Source organism: Prosopis cineraria, unplaced genomic scaffold (genome assembly GCF_029017545.1).
Source record: "Prosopis cineraria cultivar Desert tree isolate PC_DT_omini unplaced genomic scaffold, ASM2901754v1 PC13, whole genome shotgun sequence".
NCBI lineage: Eukaryota > Viridiplantae > Streptophyta > Magnoliopsida > Fabales > Fabaceae > Prosopis > Prosopis cineraria.
Window position 1 is genome coordinate 10,842,823 of NW_026555344.1, and position 24,250 is coordinate 10,867,072.

General features: G+C 32.4%; 2 protein-coding genes across 2 annotated transcripts in view; one reads left to right on the forward strand and one right to left on the reverse strand.

The window, feature by feature from the left end:
- Nucleotides 1–10,015: 10,015 nt before the first annotated feature.
- LOC129290673 (BEACH domain-containing protein C2) overlaps nucleotides 10,016–24,250 on the forward strand; it is a 62,260-nt gene continuing 48,025 nt past the window's right edge. The window contains 5 exon segments of the mRNA XM_054927533.1: nucleotides 10,016–10,266; nucleotides 10,432–12,512; nucleotides 16,685–17,472; nucleotides 22,457–23,176; nucleotides 23,671–23,805. Of these exon segments, the coding sequence (XP_054783508.1) occupies nucleotides 10,490–12,512; nucleotides 16,685–17,472; nucleotides 22,457–23,176; nucleotides 23,671–23,805 (3,666 nt within the window). The 5' untranslated portion in view covers nucleotides 10,016–10,266; nucleotides 10,432–10,489.
- Nucleotides 18,033–19,172, reverse strand: LOC129290672 (uncharacterized). The gene is made up of 2 exons (XM_054927532.1): nucleotides 18,899–19,172; nucleotides 18,033–18,791 (listed from the first exon to the last, which is right to left on the reverse strand). Exons 1-2 carry the CDS (start codon nucleotides 19,040–19,042, stop codon nucleotides 18,318–18,320), a joined length of 618 nt encoding a protein of 205 aa, XP_054783507.1. The 5' UTR covers nucleotides 19,043–19,172; the 3' UTR covers nucleotides 18,033–18,317.

Below are 24,250 nucleotides of genomic sequence, written 5' to 3' on the forward strand. Positions count from 1 at the left end.
TACCAGGCTTAGTCATGGGTATTTTTATTTTATATATCTAGAACAAGATGGGCTGCGGTTAAAACATTGATTTTGTAAAAAGTTTACATCTTTCTAGTCACATCATTAAAAAAAAGAAGAAGAAGAAGGACACTTGATGTATTCAAAATATCTTCATTAATTACTTAAATGGAATGTATTAAAATAAGAGTATGATTGAATAAATATATAAATAAATATATATATATATATATATTCTGTGACTTTTAGAAAATACCTTGTATTTTGATTTGGATGGAGTAAGAGATAACAAAATTTTTATTCCATCAAATTTATCTCTGTTATTAATTTGATCTTTATTATTTATATAGAAGTTAATATTGTAAAAATCTACTTGCATGAATAGCATGATATTGATGGTATTTATATAGATTAATGAAAAATATGTGTAATTATTTAAAAAATACAGTCATCAATCCCTATAATTTCATCAAATTTTGCCTTTAGTTCCTATAATTTTTTTAACATTTTCAGTGTCTATAATTTTAACAAAATTGGTAACATTTGTTCCTCAAGTTTCTAACAATGTTAAATTACAAGGACCATAAGGACTAAAAATAAATTATAGTCACTAAAAGTAAATTTTGACAAGACTATAAAAACTAATAATTATATTTTTTTTATTTAAATGAAAAATAAACTCAAAGATTTTAAAAAGAAAAAAATTGTATAAGAAATTAAATTGATAAAAATTAAACTAATTTGAGAATTAACTTATTCACATTTTTTTGTATGAATGAATTCATTTAATTACATGTGCACATCAAATCATCAATATACTTTATATATTACATTAATTTTTTGAGGGTCAATTTTTATTTTAAAATTTAAAAAACTAACATAATAATTTAAGAAAACATAAGAGATTAAATCAATAAAAATTAAATTTAAAGAAACAAATTCAAGTGATAGCAAAATTTCGTTGCTCCTAAAAACAAAATGCATGTGATACATCAACTTCAAAAACTCGTAAGACATGATGCTACCTGGCGTTTTAAATATGGGTCATTTTTAAAAAATATGAAGGCATAAAATAAGCAACATACTTATTATTTATTTTGAGATTTAACAAGTGGGGAGAAATATGAAGGGAGAATGACAAATAATTCCATTGAAAAATAGGCAAATGACAAAAATATCATGAAATGGGATAATTTATTTTCAAGTTGTTAGAGACTTACTATATAATTTTTTTTATAAAATTATGTTTATGACCTTATGCAAAATAACAAAAAAAAACATAAGAATTAAAACTTAAGTTGGAGATGTTAAGATAGGAAGTACACTTATTATCATTATATATATAAAAGTAGGGTTAAAATTATGAGAAAATGGCATGTGTTCATTTTAGGTTTGTTGTAATTTTGTGCTTTAAGATGCTTTTTCCATAATTCTATATTTTGAAAGTTAGGTTTAAGGTTAGTTCGGAATGACTTATTATTTTTTAATATATATATATATATATATAATATATTATTTAAGTTTGGAATTAGGTGTGAGATGAATTATTAATTTTTAGATGTATACAAAATTTTTTTTACCAATTTGAAATGCAAATATGATAATATTTAAATTAAATTAATATATATCTATTTAAAGTTTCCATCTATTCTAAAGATATGTTGAAAATTATTATTTTATATTTTTCATATAATTCTAAGGTTATATTTTATTTAAAAGTCATTTGCATATGTGTGGAGGATATTTTCTGAAAATATCTATATATTTGAATTCAAATTAGTATATATATATATATATACACAGAAAAAAAGATTCTGAGTTTAAAATTTTTGATCTATTCTAATAATTTCCTAAAATTAAGCTTCAAATATGCATATTATTTTTTAAATCTTCCTTAAAATCTATTTGACATTTATTTTTCTTTAGTTAGATCTATCTGTTTTAATTGCTAATATGTCAAAAAAATAGAATTAAAAAATATCGAAGATGAGCATAATATATATTAATTTAAATTATTTTTCATGTTAAATAAAATTATTTAATTTAAAAAATTTGTTTAGAAAAAGAAATATCTATTTCATGATAAATTATAAATGTGTCAATTAGAATTAAAGATTTTATGACTGTTTATTTGAAATTCAAATCAACATTTTTATATAGATATAGGTAATAAAAAATTAATAGATAAAAATTTACAATACATTAAGAGTGTAATGTCAACCCGATAAATTAGCAAGTTCAATTTTATCTAGAGGATTGGGATAGACTAGGCACCAGCTTGAGCTTAAAGTTATCCAACCCAATCCTTGGGAGAAAAAGTTGTTGCGTTTGATTGAGATTTTAAGCAAATCTTTCCTATCATTCCAGGTGGGTCGAGAGACATTTTTTTATGCCATCATTAACTCTTGATATATTTGGAATAATTGTCAACTTTTTATATTAACAATAAACATTAGACTTCTAGCAACAAATATTGGAGCATTTATTACTACTCTTCATGATTTTGCTTATTCAATTATCAATTGATGATGGAACTGCTGCTAAAATTAATGAAGGATCTATAGATATTAAGATTATAGCTAAATTTGTTACTAGATGATTCAGATAATTCAATAAATTTCATTGTTAATTTGACTTTCTCGAATTTCTTTAAAAATATCTATAATTCTTCATATTTTAAATATATGGCTATATTATCTTCTACATTGGCTTTCTAGTGAGGAGGTTGTATGCTTAAACTCAGATAATGTTGCGAAAGATGATGGAAAATATGTATTTATTCAATGCCTTGTACTATATAGATTTTCTAAATTCAATTTCAATGTTAGGACTCCTGAATCATGAATAAGGCTAAAAGTGGTGCTCTAATTATTTTAATGCAGGATATTGACAAATTTATGGAGTCGTGCAATGATACACATCACATACATACACGAATTAAAAAATGTTATTAAGGCCCAAGAAATGTCTGGATCAAATGTAGGGATGAAAGTATACATATCGCGTACTCTTATGTGTTCATCTAATTCTACGTTGCCATTTACTATGATGAAGAGTTCATTTTCCATAATGTTGGTCTTTGTTATAACTCTTAATGAGAGCGAGGGACGAAGCCAATGTTATGTTGGTTTGTGCTTTCCTTATCATGTTCTTATCAATATCCATAATTATATATTGTTATTTTTCATGTTTGAAATAAGAAGGTTTTAAAAACATTGGTTTTTGATAAGGACGGTTGCTATACATATAGACTTCTAATATACTTTATATGGAAGTCTTTGATAATTTATTTTAAATAATCATAAATTTTTGTTAATCTACTTCTCATCACATCAATTTACACTATATGCATTTATTTTTTATTATTTGCTTGACTTTATATGCATATTTGATATTAATGACAATAATTACACAACTCCATTGCATATATGATGATATAGAGAACATGTCTATTATCAGTTATTTTTTTAAGAAAGATTTTTCTACAGAATTGATACTTATTTATAAAAACTATGGGTACTTTACTAGTTGTATAACTAAACTGACAATTATATTTTCTATATTAATAATACTCTCTTTGTTATCAACATCTTCAATTTAAATTTTAACAATTATGTTTTGTATTGTTCTGCAGGAAGTCATAAGCATAATTTTGCAAAAACATATGTTAAATAAGTCCTCATGAACTTTAAAATATTTTTCTCGTCTCATGGTATTATTCTGTCACTTAGTTATTTGTCACTTTTAAATTATCAGGGACAAATTTAGGAAAAAATTAATTCGGAATGAAAAATTGTTTTTACTAATTTGTTAATCCATGTGGGGTAAGATATGCCAACTTATATATGGGACACGAAGTGGACATGACCAACGAAACACAAAAGAAAATTACAAAACGTCCTGCGCTGAGTGCGGACACAGTGACTAGTTAACGACTAATTCCACCTTTTTTTATAATTCACTTATAACCAACTCACTAAAATTATTATAAATTAATTAAAATAATAAAATAATTTTAAAAATAAATTACTTTTCAATTTTTCCCCTAAATTTAAAGTAGAATAATTTGATATGTGAAATTTTTTTAAAAAAATTAAAATACTGTACTTTTTTTAGAATTTGTTAGAGGATAGTTTTGGAATTATATATCAAATATTAAAAAAAGTGATTTAAATAAAAAAACTCATAAATCTTTCTAGAATTTAACTAATAAAAAGGATAGGAGGGAAGGAGTACGTGTCACTGTCACAAACATAAATTTAGCTCATCTGTACACATATAATGTTTAAAAGTGAAGGAGAATGCTTCAGAAGGTTTAAAATAAGGGAAACAAGACAAGGACAAAAGTGAAAATGATGATAAATAAATAAATAAATATATATATATATCTATATATAATGACTAAAAATTCTTTTCATGACTTTTAATTTGACCTTTTTTTAACCAAAATATTCCACAATCAATAATCATGAGATTAATTTATTAAAAAAATTGATTGTTAATGTGCGATTGTTCTCTTTCAAATGATGCTCTCCGTATATATTTTCAGAAATCAAATTCTAAAATCATGTATAAGGAGCCCAAACTTTTATCATCTATGATACGCTCATTTTGTGACTTTTTTTGTTATATATATATATATATATATATATATTGCTTTTTTTTTTTTCAAAAATCTTGGGAAGACAACGGGTTTGGTTGTAAGAGGGAGACCCTTCATGTGAAAAGAAAAAGATCCCAATCGCTTTTGAAAGTTTGGTAGAGAGGTTACTTCTTTTAAAAGACAAGAAACCCCATTATTCTATTTATGACAAGGCGGATTCCTTGTAAAATTAAATTGAAGGAATGTGGGTCATGTTTGGTAGGAGACACTGAGACATTGGAAAATTAGGATTGGAATTGAAAAGGTTAAATTTTCATGTTTGGTACAAGTCATTGATGAGTTCGATCCAATCCTAATCATATTTTACACAGGATTACTTAATGCCACTGCTCCTGATATTGAAACAATAATTATGAGATTGGCTTTTTTCAAGACAAAAATATCTTTGGTTCCAACCTTTCTCGTTATTCATCCTCCCCACTCCCAATAAGCTCGCTCTTTCTTAGTGATAATGGGTCTCCATCCCTCAACAGCACCGAAGGCAAGGTTTGAGACAATAACAAATAACACCTTAATATCCCACTAACCATCTATATTTTTTTTAACCCTGTCATGGTAATTAAAAAAATTTAACCACAATCAAAGGTTACCATGGTAAAAAAGCTTGACTATAGTTAAATAATCAACCATAATAAAAATAATAATAAAACCAAGTGTTAATGGTATATAATGGTTATGTTTACCCAGAAAAAGGTATATTATGGTTAGAAAGAAATAGGCTTGATATTTTAAATAAAACTAAACTACCTTATCATGATACAAAATGCTTAAGCTAAATAAATATATGTCTACTATGGTCTAGAACTGAGTCGAACCCAGCTGACAAAAAGACTAATAATATGAAAAATTTCAAACGTACATTTTAAAATAATAATTATAAATAATAAAGGATTCCAAAATAATTAAATTATCCATCAAATCATAGTCAAAACTTCCAAAAAAGAATTGATAAATAAGATTAGAAAGCTTGGAAAAGCATCAGGGATGAAAAACTACTAAAAATGACTCAAAAGAATTAAGATGAACCCAACAAGTATCATCTATTGTGTTGAATGACATTGAGAAGATATTCCATCATTGTATTATCTGTCATGGTAGATGCATTATGTGCCTTAATGGATTATACAAAGAGGACACTCCCTCATTTGGAGCCTTCAAACATTCTAGTAAGTGATGCAATCTCTTCCTCCACCTTTTTAACCAAGAAATCTTAGACTTGGGGATTTTAGAATTCTAGGGTTCATATGATTTCGGATTTATGGGATTTTCTACTAATAAAAATATGTTTTTTCCTCAAGCCTCTTTTTGTGAGGGTTGAAATTTTTGTTTTAGGTGCAAACATGGAAGTGGAGTTTATCTATCCTTTTCACATAGGTAAATGCAAGTGAAATGAATCATTTCAATTTTCTTTCAAAGGAAGGTTAAATAATTTATAGAAAAAATAGTGGTTAGAACATAGGAACAAAGAGTAGACGATGCCATATGAGAGAGGCTTGATGGTAGAGCTAGAAAAGTGGGTTAACCTATAGCCTTGTGACAGGTGTAGGTTTAAAAAACATGATTTTTGACAGGTTGAAAAATCTTGCCGGAGGTGGGTTGGTGGGCTTTTTTTTTTTTCCTTTTTTTTAAAATATATTTTTAACATATCTTTTTCTCTTATATATGAAATCATTTTTTACTCGTAAGTTATTTATCCAAATATCAACAATTCACAAGTCTAAAGTAGTGAGATAAAGAAAAAGGCGTATCACTTCAAGTTTACAAAGCATGAATACGAAACCATATCTTTATATTTTATGTGGTTACAAATTTTGCTATTTTCTTTGAGTGATTATTTCTTTTAGATTTTTAATTATATTCACACCATAAATTCACCAAATAAATAATGGTTTCTCTTTCTCACCATAAATAATTGAACAAGTTAAAATTAATTAATGTTTTAAAATTTTTAGAATTACTCTTAATGGAATTCATTAAATAGAAAATAATGATTTATTAGAATATTATTTAATTAGTTGGAGAAAATCAAATCAAGAAGCATTAAAAAATTGCATAAAGTCTTTTGGTAAGAAATTATAGAAAAATGTCTTAAAATAATGAAGAAAGGAGAGAACGAATTGTAAATATTTGTTCAAGAGTATTATTTAATATTCAATATCTTTTATCATTATTGTTACTTTCTCACATCTAATTTTTCTATTTTTTATTAAGGAAATTAGACGAATCCTTTTTAAGAAAACTATTTTGATCATGTTGTGAAAAATAATATATAAAAAGTGTAATTACAAAAAGTAAAAAAAAAATTAAAAAACATGCTAGCTTCTGGGTTGTGTGGGTTGTGTTGGCTGGCTTGTGATGGACTCGGGGTAATCAGTATAGGTTGGAAAAGGCACCTTTAAATGAGTTTTTGTTTTGCCAACCCAACCTACCATATTATATTATCATCTTTGCTTGATAGGGTAATTTATTCATATAATTTAATTATAAATTAAATATTAACTCTTTTTTTTTGAATGCTATTCATTTTTTTTATTTTGTTGAAATGTATACCATTAGCAGGTTGAAGATGGAAAGGCACAACTCAGAGAACCACGATGTCATTGAAGTGAAGAAGAGAGGAAGAGAAAGATAATCCCTTTTGCACAAAGCAGAACATATGAGCTTTGTTTGGTTTGAGACAATGTTTCAAGGATTAAATTAGACAACAGACCCAAAAAACAGCAGATCACAATTCTTACAGTTTAATTGATTAAATTGGCAGTCGACTGGTAACATAATAATTAAATAAAAACATTTATATGCATATATAAATAAAATATTTAAAATACCAACATATCATTTCCATGTCAAAGTAGTTTAGTCATAATATATTAAATTTTATTTTTTATCATTTTTTATATGTACCTTAATTGTCTTTTAAAGCAAATAATTTTTCAATTTTCTCCATAGTCTGATTCATACAATGCAAATAAATAAATCATGTACTCAAAATTTCACCATAACAAACCAAAAAAAAAAAGTTGCCATCAATTCTTTTAAATTGAAGAAAAATTTTATTACTAGAATAAGAGTAAAGAGAATAAATGGTTTAAAATGATCCAACCATTCTAGTTTTCAAATTAATTTTGATTCTGTCAAAATTGTTTAGTTTAAAACAATCCAATCTTCAAAACGGATTAATTAACTAATCAAATTGAGTCACTTTTATACTAGATCTTAAAAGATTGATTTGAAGGAAGGGGAGGAAGTAATTTTAATAGAGGGAAGAGTATAGAAGAGATTTTAATATTATCTTGTTTGGTTATAAAAGGGGAAAGGAGGGAGAATAATTATATATGAACAACTATACCTTTATCTTATTAAAATTTGTGCTATTTTTTATGAGTATTTAATGAAGTAGACATATAAAATTTTTTAAAATAATGATAAAGACATAATGTGATAAAAATACCCATGCTATTTTTTTTTTTGCAGATGCCCAAATTTTTTCCCATTTAATTTGAAAAATGATTTTGAAGGAAGGGGGCAGCATTGAAGCTTGAGTTGAAATGGAACAACCACAAACTTGTCTTCTATGAGTATTGGGGTTGGGTATGGGCTTTTTGTGAGCGTGAGAATAGATGGATAGCAGCATGAGTTAGCTATGAAGGACCAAGACGACGTGAACAAAGGCAGCAGTGATGGCTGTGCGAGCTAAGGGAGAGGGATGACAACTTGAACACCAACAAGCAGCAAAGATATAGGGACATTTTTGGAATGTCACATACAATATGAGTATTTTTGAAACTTCACTCATGTGGGTAATATTGAACTTAATCTTTTGACACACCAACACCACAATCATAACAAAATTTTCTCCCGTTTTTACAATCCAAACAAGAGAGGGGAGTAAAATCCTTCTCTCCTTTCCTCTCCTCCCAAATCAAATACAACAAAGTAGAGAAGAGAGGAATAGTAAGATAATTCTCAATAAATAAAACTAAAGATGAGTTTGAAGTAGAGATTTAAGAAAGAGCAGGACAAGCTTTGAATTAAAAAAAGTGACAATATCAAGAAGATGAAACCAAAAGAAAAAAAGTAACTAGAAAATTGGCACATACAAAAAAAAAATTGCCTTCCAAAAAAAAGAAGTTAGGATAACAATAATTAAATTAAATATTCAATATTTCATGTCATTTGCTTATGCGCTTTTCTTTACTAGTTGAGGGCATTTTTGTTAACTTTGACAGTCATTTTAACGATTAAGGGTTGGTAATCACAATTTGAAAGTTTATGGTGTCTATTTTAAACTTCTTAAATTGAGGAAGATTACATGCCACAGTTGAAAATTAGAAAGATTATAAAATAAAAACAGTTTTAAACTTGTATATCTATTTCAGCCAATCTTAAATGGAGAAAAAGTGCATATTATATAAATTATATTAATTAAAAAAGTTAGTCGTTGCAGTGAGTGAGCACGCTGTTTTAGTTTTCTTACCTCGTTCTCTTACGCATGTTTTGTGTTTTTCTTTTCTTTTTCTTTTCCTTTTTCTTTTTTTGATTATTTGAGTATTTGACGAGGCAACCGGGCCCCCACACCTGACTCGCGCCCAGCTCGGTTCCTCTTCCTCCTCCTCCGATTCACTCTTTTCCCAGTCTCTCTCTCAGCATTTTTTTTTTCTCCCTCATTTCTTTCATATTTTCATGAAATCGTCTATGGTATTTGACGATTAAATCCGAACCGGTGTTCCAAGCTATATTCTTGTGCAAGGTACGAATTGGAACCAAATTCGTTCCTTGTCTGCTTTCATGTTTATGAAGTAATGTGGATTTCGTTAGGATCTATGCATCTTCATTGACTAACCCAACTCCGATCAATCATTATATGAATCCGTTGATGCATTTATGCATTGAAAAAAAATCTGATATACGGATGTATCGTGTAATGTGGGGCGATTTAAGCTGGTTTGATTTGTGGGTTTCTCGTAAATTTATCTATCTGCTTTCTCAACAAGATCCGAAACCTTTTTCCTCTCTTAATTCTACTACTCTTCAATTAATGACGTCAACTGGTTATTTGCCACAATCTAGTTTGAGGTCTGCATAAAGTTATCTCTGGTTGCTGAGAAACCACTAAAGAAAAGAGCATGAATATTAACATTCCATGTTTGGAAGACTAACCTTAGCTACAGACAGTTTTGCTTACTGTTTTGGTTGAAAATTAGTGTCGCGAATTCTACTTAATTTCTCTCTTGTTAATCTGGTTTCAGACCAAACTGATATGCATCTTGGAAGAGCTGCATAGCTGGCTGATTTAGGGGATAAGTTTCTCGTCTGCGTAAATAATCTTGAATATGATAACTGTTTTAAGCTTTTTCTAACTTATTATTATTTTTTTCTTTTAAAATATATCTAGCCAGCCTGGAGCTTACCTTCTGTCCTTTGGCTTCGTTTGCTATTTAATTTTTGAAACTATTTCTTCTTTTGATCTGGTAGGTGGTCTTCCCATACTGAATGTGATGTTCAATAAAGAAGCAGACTCATCTTTTTTTCTTTTTTTTAACAAAGGAAGGAGCAGACTCATGCTTTTAGGTGGCGTTCGTGGTTAAAATTTTTGACAAGATGTACAGTTCTTCTAAAAGTTTGCCGCACAATGATAATTGTTTATCACTAGCAATGCAGGCTGTTGGTTCGGTTGTAAATGTTAATATGATGCCCAACTTCATATTTTGGTGTCTTGATCTAAATCTTGCTTTTATTGGATGATTTATTACGTCTATAACTTGCAGGCGGGTTAGGCACTGACTGTATGAATGAATATTTGTCAGTTTCATAAAAACTAGTGTAATGGAAGAAGAAGAAAAGGCGCAAGAGGCAGAAATATCCCGTAAAGAGTCAAAGACTTATAAAGTAGATAATGGTGTAGGTGAAATAGTAGGTAGTTTCCATCGTGAAAGTGCAAATTCTAGCACTGGTATTGGAGTTGAACATGAAGATGAAAAGGTACACTTGCAGGGGAAGGAAGTTGGTTCTGTAAGTACAGATGTGGATGAGGGCCATTTTGAGCAGGTATCTTTAAAAGATCAGGAGAAGAATAATGAATCTGTAGATTCAAACCAATCTTCGCATTTAGATAATGAAGAAAACATTTATGTCGGAAATAAAGAAGATTCTCAATATTCATCGGGGATATATATGATGGAACGTGATTCTTCTCCTGTTGCTGACATGCAACATGATCTATTTGTACATAGCCCTGAGTCTGAGGGGCATTTCAGTCAAACAATGAATCAGTTTGAGTATCAAACTGGTCTTGATTCAACTGGATATTCGCCTGTTGCTTCTCCACCAAAGCCAAAGCAAAAGAATGCTATGCCAACTGTTTCTCCAGAATTACTTCATTTAGTAGACTCTGCTATTATGGGAAAACCTGAAAGTCTGGAGAAACTAAAGAATATTGCTAGAGGCATGGAAAACTTTGGAACTGGAGAAATAATGGAAAATGTGGCTTTCTTAATTGTAGATTCACTTTTGGCAACAATGGGTGGTGTTGAAAGTTTTGAAGAAGATGAGGATAAAAATCCTCCAAGTGTGATGCTGAATTCCCGGGCTGCCATTGTGGCAGCTGAGCTGATTCCTTGGCTTCCTTGGGCAGGTGATACTGACTATATCATGTCACCTAGGACGCGAATGGTCAGGGGACTTCTTGCCATATTGCGGGCATGTACTAGAAATAGAGCAATGTGCTCAATGGCTGGTCTGTTAGGAGTATTGTTGAAATCAGCAGAAAAAGTTTTCACAGAGGATGTTGTTTCAAGTGGGCAAATGAGGTGGGATGGAACTCCTTTGTGTAATTGTATACAATACTTAGCAGGGCATTCTCTTGGCGTGAGTGATCTTCACAGATGGTTTCAAGTTGTTAGAAGAACACTTGACACAATTTGGGCTTCGCGTTTAATGCTTGCATTGGAGAAAGCGATAGGTGGAAAGGAGTCAAGAGGACCTGCTTGCAGTTTTGAGTTTGATGGTGAAAGCTCTGGCTTGCTTGGTCCAGGTGATGGCCGTTGGCCCTTTGTCAATGGTTATGGGTTTGCGACATGGATTTACATTGAATCATTTGCTGACACATTAAATACAGCAACAGCTGCTGCCGCAATTGCTGCAGCTGCTGCAGCTAAGTCGGGTAAATCATCAGCTATGTCAGCTGCTGCTGCAGCTAGTGCACTTGCTGGTGAAGGTACAGCACACATGCCACGGCTTTTTAGTTTCTTATCTGCTGATAATCAGGGCATAGAGGCTTATTTTCATGCTCAATTTTTGGTTGTTGAAACTGGTAGTGGAAAGGGAAGGAAGTCTTCTTTGCATTTTACCCATGCTTTCAAACCGCAGTGCTGGTACTTCATTGGTCTGGAACATATTAGCAAGCATGGAATTATTGGGAAAGCAGAAAGTGAAGTTAGACTATATATAGATGGATCTTTATATGAAAGTCGTCCTTTCGAGTTTCCTCGAATTTCCAAACCCCTTTCATTTTGCTGCATAGGAACTAACCCTCCCCCAACGATGGCTGGTTTACAACGCCGTCGTCGTCAATGCCCTTTGTTTGCTGAAATGGGTCCTGTCTACATCTTCAAGGAACCAATTGGCCCAGAGAGGATGGCACGGTTGGCTTCAAGAGGAGGGGATGTGTTGCCTTCTTTTGGTAATGCAGCAGGGTTGCCATGGCTGGCAACAAATCCCTATATGCAGAGCAAGGTAGAGGAAAGTGTTCTTTTAGATTCAGAAATTGGTGGCTGCATTCATCTGCTTTATCATCCTTGTTTGCTCAGTGGCCGTTACTGTCCAGATGCTTCACCTTCTGGTGCTGCAGGTTAGATAAATTCTCTGCAATGCTTCCTATGATTTATAAATTCTTTTACATTAATGCTTCTTTATTTTACACAAAAAGGCTTCTGTTCTCTGAGAAATCATCTTTAAGGTCAATGTGCGCCATGTAGTGGCACAGGATGCATCTAGGAAACTGTTTCCTTTTGGTTTTGTATCATTGTTGGAAGTTCATCTACTATTATGTGCAATTGTCTGCTTACTTAACATTAGGGCTGTATGCGTTATAATTCCTCTTTGTTTTTCCTTTATTTTTTAATTTTCTAATCTTGAAGCTTGTTTTTTTATCACATATTTTGCAGTATTTCATAACAATGTTGTGATTTGGGTATAAACGTGTGAAACTGTGATCTAACATTCATTTCACTTTCCTCATAGCAGAAAATTAAATGCATTTTCTAATTTCAGACGAAGGAACAAGAAGTTTCTAAAATTTCTTATTTATTTATTCATTTGTTTTCCTGGTAGGTGCTTTGACTTGATTTTAATCCCAAGAATGGTGATGATGGAAAGAGAAGATATTGCAATGGGGATTAATTATGTAAACCTTTAACAGTTGTAGATTTTCTTAAGGAATAGCCTTATTTATTCTTTGTTGGCCTTGCATGTTAAACTCTTGTGTGAGTATATTATGTGCTCTTGATCGCATGAGTTGTACTCTTTTAATACACAATAGAATAAGCAAAATTATTACCTTCTCTTGTGTGAAAACAAGTGAGGAAAGGATTCTGATAATTATTCTCAAGATTTACATGGGTATTTATGCAATAGTAACCCACACACAGTAATAAATGCTAACTCGGCCCTTAACAACCAACTAATAGCAACTATAGGAATAAATACAATATTCACATATTTTAACACTCCCCCTCAAGCTAGTGAATGGATATTATCCATTCCCATCTTGGACACTAATTTCTAGAAATGTTCATTAGATAATCCTTTTGTGAGTATATTTGCCAATTGATCGCTAGAAGGAATGTAGGGAGTATAGATTAGACCACTTTCCAACTTTTCTTTGATAAAATGTTGATTAATCTCAACACTATGATGTCATATTGAATTATGAGCAATGTTGATAGCAAACTTGTCGCAATAAAGCATCATTGCGCCTTCCCGTTTGATTTTCAAATCTGATAAAATGATTTTTATCCACAATAACTCACAAATTCCAAGTGCCATAGCTTTAAACTCAGCTTTGGCACTAGATCTAAACACCACATCTTGTTTTTTGCTTCTCCAAGTAATGAGATTTGAACCAAGGAACACACAATAGCTTCATGTAGACCTTCTATCATTCATATCTCCTCCATGACCTACATCAATATATGCTTCAATGGTCAATCTTCTCTCCCCCTCAAATAGAATGCCTTTTCCTAGAGTACCTTTCAAGTACTTGAGTATTTGATGTATTGCCAGTAGGTGTGACTTTTAGAATCATGCATAAACTGGTTTACCACACTCATTGCATATGCAATGTTAGGCCACTGTGGGCTAGATAAGGCTAGTGTGGGCTAGATAAATTAATTTTCCTACAAGCTTCTAGTAAGATTCCTTGTTGATAAGAGGATTAGGTGGAGGAGGTTTGCTTGGCTTTTGATTTGGCCTTGGTTTGCGAGGATGTTTTCCTATCTTACAAAGACTATGATTTAGTTCAATTGGAGTGTCCATAGGTTGCAACTCAACTTCCCTGTTTTAGCTAGAAGGACAAGAACATACCTCTGTTCGGATATAAAGATGCCACTTCAATACCTAAAAAATATTTTAACCTCCTTAAACCCTTCAATTGAAATTCTTTCATCTATTGACTTTGCAGAGAGCTAATCCCTTTTATATCATTTCTTATTGCTATGATATCATCAAGATAGATGAGTTAAATTGTTACTTCCCCTTAATATGAATATTTGATAAACAAAGTATGATCACCATTGCTTTGTTTGAACCCCATGCCAACTCTAGCATTTGTAAACCTTCCAAACCATGTCATCGTAGATTGTTTTAGGCCATAAATTGCCCTTTTAAGTTTGCAAACCGTATCAGGAGCATATTGTGAATCAAAACCGAGTGGAACCTCCATATAGATCTCCTTTAAATCACGATGTAAGAAGGCCTTCTTCACATTAAACTGTAGTAATTCCTAATCATGAGTAGCTGCTAGAGATAATAAAATACAAAAAGTGTTCATTTTTGCAATGGGGGCAAAAGTTTCTTCATAATCAACCCTATACATTTGAGTATATCCTTTGGCAACTAATCAAGCTTTATACTTACTCAAAAAGGTTTGAGCAGTAGGATTTAAATTACCATGTCGAAAAGTATTCTTCACATCAAATTGTAATAATTCCCAATCATGAGGAGCTAATAAAATACGGAAAGTACTCATTTTTTAAACTAGGGCAAAAGTTTCTTCATAATCAACCTCATACATTTGAGTATACCTTTTGGCAACTAGTCAAGCTTTATACTTATCCATGGAGCCATTAGAGTTATCCTTAGGAGTAAAGACTCAATTACACCTAACAAGCTTCTTTCCCTCTGGTAATTGAACAAGATCCCATGTATTGTTCTCAAGTGCTTCCATCTCCACCTTCATTCCCTTAACCTTATTTTCATCTGCTAATGCCTCAAATAAGGTTTGTGGTATTGGAATGGAATGTAGGCTAGTGAGAAAGGCTTTGTGACTACAAGACAATTTGTCATAAGAAAGAAATGAAGATAATGGATATAGAGGTCGTTTGGTACAACTCCGAGTTCCTTTTCTCAAAGCAATAGATAAATTAGACTTAAGCCGCTCAGAATTATCATTAGAAACATCTTGATTGTCATGAAAATTTGAAATAATTTCAGTTTGTTCAAGAGAATAGGGATTTAACTCAAAAATTTCAGGCATAGGTCCTAAAATTTGAGCAGGAACCGGTTTAGATGATTGAACTTGCCTAGGTTAAGATGTTCTCTTGTTCTTCCAAGAGAAAACTTGTGGTGGACGAGTGGAGTTGAGAGTTAATGGTGCTTCCAATGTATTACTTGCTGGAAGAATAACTAGTAAGTTCATTAAGGAAAATATCATTGCCTTGATCATCGTTGAGAGGACTTTGCTTTTTAAGAGAAGCATTGAAACAAGAGTTAGATCCAAAAGAAGTAACATCAACTAACATAAAGAATTTCCTTGAAGGAGGATGACAACATTCGTATCCTTTTTGAGTAGGGGTACCTAACAAACACACATTTGAGATCTTTAGGTTCCAGTTTGGTCTTTTGTTGAAAATGCAAATGAACAAAATCAACACACCCAAAGATCCTAAGTATGAGTCCATTTGATGCATTGAAATTAGGAAAAAAATGAGCTAAAACTTCCATAGGGCTCTTTGAACTGAGGACAAGGGTTGGAAGTCTGTTAATTATCTCTGTTGCAGTTAAGACAGCTTCCCTCTAATAGTGTTTAGGCACATTAGTAACATTAAGATGACTATTTTTCCTCTTAGCTACTCCTGCTCTCACTTTGATACCATGTGAAAACAAGTGAGGAAAAAATTCTCTGATAATTATTCTCAAGATTTACAAGGATATTTATTCAAGAGCACCCACATACAGAGTAATGAATGCCAACTCAGCCCTTAATAACCAACTAGTAACAACTATAGGAATAAATACAATATTCACATATTTTAACATCATGTACCATTCTTATTTTGTCTCTTCACCAATGTTCCTTTGTTTTAAGCCAACTTAAATTCCATTAAAGGCAACAAACAATACTACAAAGCAAAAGGGGGCTAATTACAATAGTCTATCAAGCCAATCTCTTGCCTACAACCTATCAAATCTTGAGCAAAACCTAACACAAATGGGGACATGAACAAGATTGCTTTCCTTCATTTTACTATTTTTGGGATGGACCTAATATTGAGATCGGTGCTTGTTCTTTTCTCCTCTCGCCAATTTTTGCATATGATACAATCAACTATCAACTCTTTGTTAACAAATGCATTGATGTCAAGAATTTTTTGCTTGTTATTTTAGAATTTAAACATGTAGGGTCTCATGTTTAAATGTTCATTTATTGTAAAACCAATAGAAAATTTATCATTCATTGTAGCATGGATAAACAGTGAGCTTTATTTCCTATTTTTCTTACAAGTTCTTTATATCATGAATCAGGGTTGGCTCGACGTCCAGCTGGGGTTCTTGGGCAAGTCCATGTTGCGACACGAACGCGACCTGTTGATGCTCTGTGGGCTTTGGCCTATGGAGGCCCCTTATCTTTGCTTCCCTTGGCAGTGAGCAGTGTACATGAGATTACCTTGGAACCACTAATAGGGAATGTTTCTTTGTCTTTAGCAACCACATCTCTTGCTGCCTCAATATTTCGAATTATATCCTTGGCTGTACAGCATCCTAGGAACAATGAAGAGTTGTCTCGTGGCAGAGGGCCTGAGATTCTTTCAAAAATTTTGAATTATCTTCTCCAGACTCTATCTTTGCTTGATTATGGAAAGCGAGATGGTGTAGGAGATGAGGAACTTGTTGCTGCTGTTGTTTCACTTTGTCAGTCTCAAAAAATCAATGACATACTTAAAGTACAGCTCTTCAGTACATTGCTCTTAGATCTAAAAATTTGGAGTTTGTGCAGTTATGGAATACAAAAGAAGCTTTTGTCATCACTCGCAGACATGGTTTTCACTGAGTCAGCAATCATGCGAGATGCCAATGCCATTCAGATGCTTCTTGATGGGTGCAGAAAATGTTATTGGACTATTCCTGAAAAGGACTCGGTGAACACTTTTTCCCTTACTGGGGCAACACGTCCAGTGGGTGAACTGAATGCTTTAGTTGATGAGCTCCTAGTGGTAATTGAACTTCTAATAGTGGCAGGGCCTCCTTCAGAGGTCTCTGATGATGTGCGGTGTTTACTAGGATTCATGCTTGACTGTCCACAACTCAATCAGGTAATGTAGTGTGAATTTAAGATTATGTCTTCCCTTTTTTGTAGCATTGTTGGAATTGGCTGTATTCTTTTATTTTTGTGGCTTCTCCTTTCCTAAAATTTTATTTTTTGTGGAGATCTCTCTCTTTTCCTTTAATGATGAAAAGACAATATTCGTCATACATGAAAAGATGAGATTTGTGTTGACCATATTTGAGGAAGAGTTGGCGTTGCATTTATCAAAGAGAAGTTGGTAAAAAAATGAAGATGATTTCAGCATATACAAAGAAAGTTGAGGGAGATGTTGATGTGGAGGGTTGATAAAATTGATTGCACATAGTAAGATAAGGCTTAATGTTGTTTAATGATGAAAAGATCATCAACTAATCATTGTCAGCCAGGGATTCTTTGATGCTCAAGCCCTTTTACTGTTACTTTTTTTTTTTTTTTGGGATAGCAATCCTTTTACTTTAAGTGGTACTGGAGTCTTCGGGAATTGCATTTAGGTTTGGTTTGTGTTTCTTTATTCTATAGTTGGCCTTCAATTAAGGTCCATTTTATTGGTTGGATCCAGTGTTGTTAAAGGCGAAAGGCGCACTCAAGGCGCAAAGTTGGTAAAACGCCTTAGGCGCAAGGCGCTACAAAGGCGCACGCCTGAGTGAAGCAAGGCGCTACTATAGATAAAATGCATAATACATAGATTATAGACAACAAACCATAGATAAAGTGATAAATATAAATCTACTTCAATCATAAACTTCTACAAAATTACAACAAAATAATATAAACTATTCCAATAATCAATCAAGTGCATAAAATGTCTTTAAAATATGAAAAAACAATATTGAGGCCTATAAAAAAATCAAACTAGAAATCTGAATCAGATTCAGATGTGGCAAGCTCAGGACTTTCTCCTCCTTCATTGTTGGATTTATATCTTTCATCGTCTTCCTCTAACTCATCTGAATCAAAATTTGCAAGTTCCTCAATGTTGGTAATCGGTTGTTTTCCTTTAGCTCTAGATGAGCTAGCTTTTTTTCCTTTAGCTTGGCTTTGGCTTCTTGTTTGTTTAATTGGTTCTCCAACACCTGCTGCTGATGCAACAGCCCCCCATGTTAACTCTTCATTCTCATCATCACCAAAAACACGCTCATCTGCTGCGTCCTCATCGACATCCATCATACTACCAAGTAGCCATTCATTACTTTCATCAATATCCGCCAAGGAAATGGGATCTACATCTTGCCTATCATATCTATTTTTCAGTGCTTGATTGTATTTCACAAAGACCAAATCATTGAGTCTATCTTGAGCAAGCTTGTTCCGCTTTTTTGTATGAATCTAAGTGGAAAAATCATATATAATAATTAATTATCTTAATATGAAGTGAAGATATGATAAAACATAGCATTGACCTATTTTAAAAAATTGAAATATTTAAATTTAACCTGTTCAAACACACTCCAATTACGTTCACAGCCTGATGCACTACAAGTAAGGCTTAGTATTCTGATTGCCAAATGTTGTAAATTAGGGCTAGAGCTTCCATAAGAAGCCCACCATTCCGCTACAAAGTCATAAAAATAATACATAATTATTTAACATTTTAACTAAATTAGTAAAACTAGGACTATTAAATAACTAATGTGTGATTATAATCTACCTGGAGCTCTTGTTTTCCTTGTTCTAATGGCCAAATCAACCCCAAAAAGTCCCTCTGCTCTTTTATATATTGTCAATTCATTCATGATCTTCTCTTGGGCGGTTGGGTCTTTCACAAGTCTCCCTATGCAAGATATTAGGCCCCTAGTGATTTCTTCATCAAACTCTATATCTGGGTTGTCATAATAATATTCTGGATTTAGGAGATAAGCTGCAGCATGTAGAGGTTGATGAAGTTGGCAATTCCACCTTTCATCAATAATATGAAAAATCTCTCTATACTTATCTTCATTATTATCAAATGCCTTTTGAATTGCCTCTTTGGCTCTATCCATTGCTTCATATATATAACCCATGGCTGGTTTTTTTTCATTATCTACAAGTCTTAGCACTCGAACAAGAGGTCCCATAACTTTTAATATATAAGAAACAGTATTCCAAAAAGAAGGCATAAGCACACTTTCAACCACACGCTTTCCTTTAGGTTCTCTTGACCACTTACTTGATTCCCACTTCTCTGAAGTAAACATAGTCCTCAATGCAGTTTTCTGTTGATGAATGCTTTTAAGAGTAAGATATGAAGTGCAGAATCTAGTTTTGCCAGGCCTCACCAACTCCTTTTGCTTAGTGAACTCTCTCATCATATTTAGAAGTCCTACGTGGTTATATATATACCCTGTCAAATTGATTGCTCTTGCCAAAGTCTTTGATACCCTAGAAATTTTTCCAATGTCTTCTAATATAAGATCTACACAATGTGCTGCACATGGTGTCCAAAAAAGATTCAACCTTTTCATTTCTAATAATTTACCAGCAGCTTTAAAGTTAGACCCATTATCCGTCACTATTTGAACAATATTCTCTTCCCCAACATGGTCAACAAAATCATCAATCAAATTGAACAATCTTTCTGCTGTTTTAACATATGATGATGCATCAACAGATTTTATAAACATTGTGCCAACTGGGCAATTCACTAAAAAATTTATCAAGCTTCTATTTGTTCGGCTAGTCCACCCATCAAGCATAATGGAACAGCCTTTTCTTTTCCACATATCTCTATGATTTTTCATCATATCATTTGTAAGTTCAACTTCTTTCTTCAAAATTGGCACCCTCAACTCATAGTAACTTGGGGGTTTTAGATTTGGACCATATTGTCCAATAGCTTCAATCATAATTTTAAAGGAATCCATGTTAGCAACATTAAATGGAATGCCAGCTTGGTAGAAAAATCGACCAATGTATTGACAAACCATAGCTCTTCTCTCCTTATCAAATTTATCAGTTATATTTCCATCTCGCAACTTTCCTTGTTTTCGTAATTGAATAACTTGCTCTGGTTTCCTCATAAAAGAATCCATGGGACCTTTTGTCTAGGCTTCTTTGATGTAAGCATAACATTTTTTCCTTTCTTTCCATACAACTCCTCCTCCTCCTCCTCTTCTTCACCATGCATACTTATATCCACAACATTTATAATTGGATTATCATATGTCTCTTTTTCTACCTTTTTTTTGTCCATGTAATCTTGCAACTCTTTCCTCACATTATCAGGACACTTCAAACATTTAGCAGCATTCCTATTACCTCCAACTTGATGCAACTTAGCTCTATGAATCCCTCCTTTTGTAGATTTGTTACAAAAGGAACAAGTTACAGTATTGGTGTCATTTGGGTCACTCAAGAAATTATATTTCCATCCAGGGTCTTTTCTCTTATTTTGTTCTTGTTGCTTGTTTTGAACTTGACCACTACTTTCAGCCATGGAAGCACTAAAAACTGGGGAAAAATACCAGGAAAAACCAAAAAAGAGAGTGAAAAATTAAAGGTTTGTTTTTTGAATAATTGTTCTGTGTGTTGTAGTGCTAAAGGCCTAAAATCAAGCAAATCAAATAAGAAAAATAGAAAATAATATGATGTTTGAACTTTGAAACTTAGAAGTTAGAACCTGATTGTTAGAGTGCAAGATGTGCAAGACGTGCAAGACGTGATCCTTGGAGATATTGCTCACTTGCTCTAAGCCTCGAGACACACTGATGCCAATACCAAAGAACAGTAATAGGTTTTCTTTTTATATCTTAAAAAATATACATTGGGAGGGATTTTAAAGTCTTAAACTTTCCTAAAAATTTTCCTTCAGATAGCAAAATTTTCTCAATCATATTTAAAATTTAAATCAAAGATAATTTCTTATAATTAATTAAAATCTTTTTCTATATATAATATTTTTCATTATCTTTTATTTAAAATTCAAATCTTCCCTAATTTATTATATGTTATATGTTTCTCCCACAAGATAGGATAGGATTTGTTAAATCTTTTATAATTATCTCAATCATATTTAAAATTTAAATCAAAGATAATTTTTTATAATTAATTAAAATCTTTTTCTATATATAATATTTTTTATTATCTTTTATTTAAAATTTAAATCTTTCCTAATTTATTATATGTTATACGTTTCTCTCACAAGATAGGATAGGATTTGTTAAATTTTTTATAATTATTTACTATATTTTTTTATCATATTTTAATGGATTTTGGTTAAAAAAAATTATATTCTAATGGATGATATTCAGTCCACGATGCTGAACTTATGGCCAGCTAGCATACTCGCACGATACGGTCGTACCCAACTCCTGCTCTTCTTTTCGGTGGAGATACAGTCGGTGGAGTGCAGACGAGTTCTCGTCTCTGATTCTTGCATACCCAGTCGACACCGGCAGCCGAACAAGAACCAACTCCTACTCTTCTTTTCGGTTCTTTCACACCCAGTCAGCATTCTTCACTCCTTCATCTTCCTTTATCGTCTTCTCTTCTGAAATCTTACGTCTTTGTCTTCTCTTCTAATCTTCTCATCTTCACTGCTGCCAGGCGCTGACAGTCGCGCGCCTTTAGGATATGCGAGGCGCACAAGGCGCTCAAAGGCGAGCGCCTGAGGAAACCCATCGCCTCTCTTCACTTGAGAGGCGATGGCCAAGTTCAGCGCCTCGCCCAGGCGCCTTAGGCGCTGAGGCGAGCGCCTTTTACATCATTGGTTGGATCTCATTCTTGAGTTTATGAGCAATTATTTTGTAAAATAACTTCCTTGGTGAATAAGTGAAGGAGAAGAATTTCAGGGATTACCGCTAGGCCTATATTTCTCTGTTGTATGCTCTGCTAGGTTTAATTACATTTAATAAGATCAATAAACTACAATTTTTAGTTCTGACTATTACTAATCTCATGTTTATTTTTTTGAAATTCTAAAAGTCTAACACGAACTATTATTTCTTATTCATTTAACAAATAAAGTTGTCATTGAACTATTAATTGTACTCATTATTTACTTTTCTTTCCAGGTTGCTAGGGTGTTGCATCTGTTCTACAGGTTAATTGTACAGCCAAATGCAGCTAGAGCTCGCACATTTGCAGAAGCATTCCTAGCATGTGGTGGAGTGGAAACTCTTCTTGTTCTGCTTCAAAGGGAAGCTAAGACTGGAGACAGTGATGTCTTGGAATCATTGTCAAAAAGTCCCAAACCTGAAAAAGCTACTGTTGATGGTAATAATGAAATTACCGAACAAAGTCAAGATGATGAAAGATCTGCTGAGAAAAGTGAAGCCACCTTAGAAGAAATAGACCAAGGTTCTCAGCTAGTTGATAATAGAAGTCATCCTAATTCAAGTTCCACTGTTCTGAATATTGAAAGGATGAAATCTACTTCTGAAATGAAATCTACTTCTGAAACTTCTAATGGCAATAATTTGGGAGGAATAAGTCTTTCCATTAGTGCTGATAATGCAAGAAACAATGTTTACAATATTGATGATAGTGATGGCATTGTTGTTGGGATCATAGCTCTCTTGGGTGCTTTAGTAGCTTCAGGGCATCTGAAATTTGACTCTCATGCTGTTCCTGATACAACAAGAAACCTTTTGGATGTTGGACTGCATGATGGGGGTGGCACCATGTTTGATGACAAGGTTTCTCTTCTGCTTTTTGCCTTGCAGAAGGCTTTCCAAGCAGCACCCAACAGGCTAATGACTGACAATGTCTACACTACTTTATTGGCTGCCTCGGTATGATGAAATTCTTCCATTACCTCTCCACTTCATACCAATGGAAACATACATGTTAATGACTTTCAGAAAAATGATCTTTTGTAAGATTATTGTTTTATCTTTCTTTTTTAAAAGTTAACCCCTTGGCTTTATATAAATCCCTTTCTAGTTAGGGTTTGATTTGTTTTTTTAATTGAATTAAGTCTTATATTTCTTCTGCCTCTTCCCTCCTCTGCTTTATTTCTTTTATATCTTACTGGCTTTCTTTATTCTTGCTACTAGTGCTACATCAGATAAATGAATGTATTGCTTCCCCCGCTCCATTTCAGATTGATGCCTCCTAATTTGTTGACAGAATTTGTCAAAACATCATTTGGCAAAGCCACATGATGTCTGAATGTTTATTAAAATACCCTGGGCAAAATGTCTTAAGCAAGTTCCAAAAAAAAAAAAAAGATCTTTCCTTTTGCTTGTCTTTTTTTTTTTTTAATTGGTCTTTCTTTTCATTTCAGATCAATGCCTCTACAATGGAGGATGGGTTGAACTTCTATGATTCTGGCCACCGTTTTGAGCATTCACAACTTTTATTGGTACTTTTGCGTTCTCTTCCCCATGCACCTAGGCCTTTGCAATGCAGAGCACTACAGGTATTAGCTTAAGTTTCCATTTCTTACAACGTGCATTTAATGTTTGTAAATTGTTGGTTCCTTGTATCATGAGTTTCAAGTATGATATCCATAATTCTTGGTTGATTTATGCACCTGAATTTGTCTCAATTTACTTATCGTTGGATGTACCTGCTTGTTATGTGTTTTAATTTCTCATTATATAGTTCGTTAAATTTATAGTGTCATTTTGGTCTCAAGTTTCTCGTCATTAAGCATACAAAAGTCAATAGTGAGTCATAGGGATAGTTTCTTAGCCTCTCTCCTCTCTCTTTTTTTGAACTACTGAATTTGTTTGTCTTTCTACAAGATGGCTAACTTACAGATTATCATGCGATAGCTTGGTATTACTGATACGTGAAAATGTAAAAGTGTAATATTCAATTCATTAAACACTTTTGACATCATCTTTCTCTCCTATTTATAC

What these genes read in the sequence shown, in the direction of transcription:
- LOC129290672 (XM_054927532.1), bottom strand. Translation starts at nt 19,042, where the DNA reads ATGTATTATTTTTATGACTTTGTAGCGGAATGGTGGGCTTCTTATGGA. An exon ending in ATTGGAGTGTGTTTGAACAG is followed by an intron (nt 18,792 to 18,898) that starts GTTAAATTTAAA and finishes TTTTCCACTTAG; the next exon opens with ATTCATACAAAAAAGCGGAA.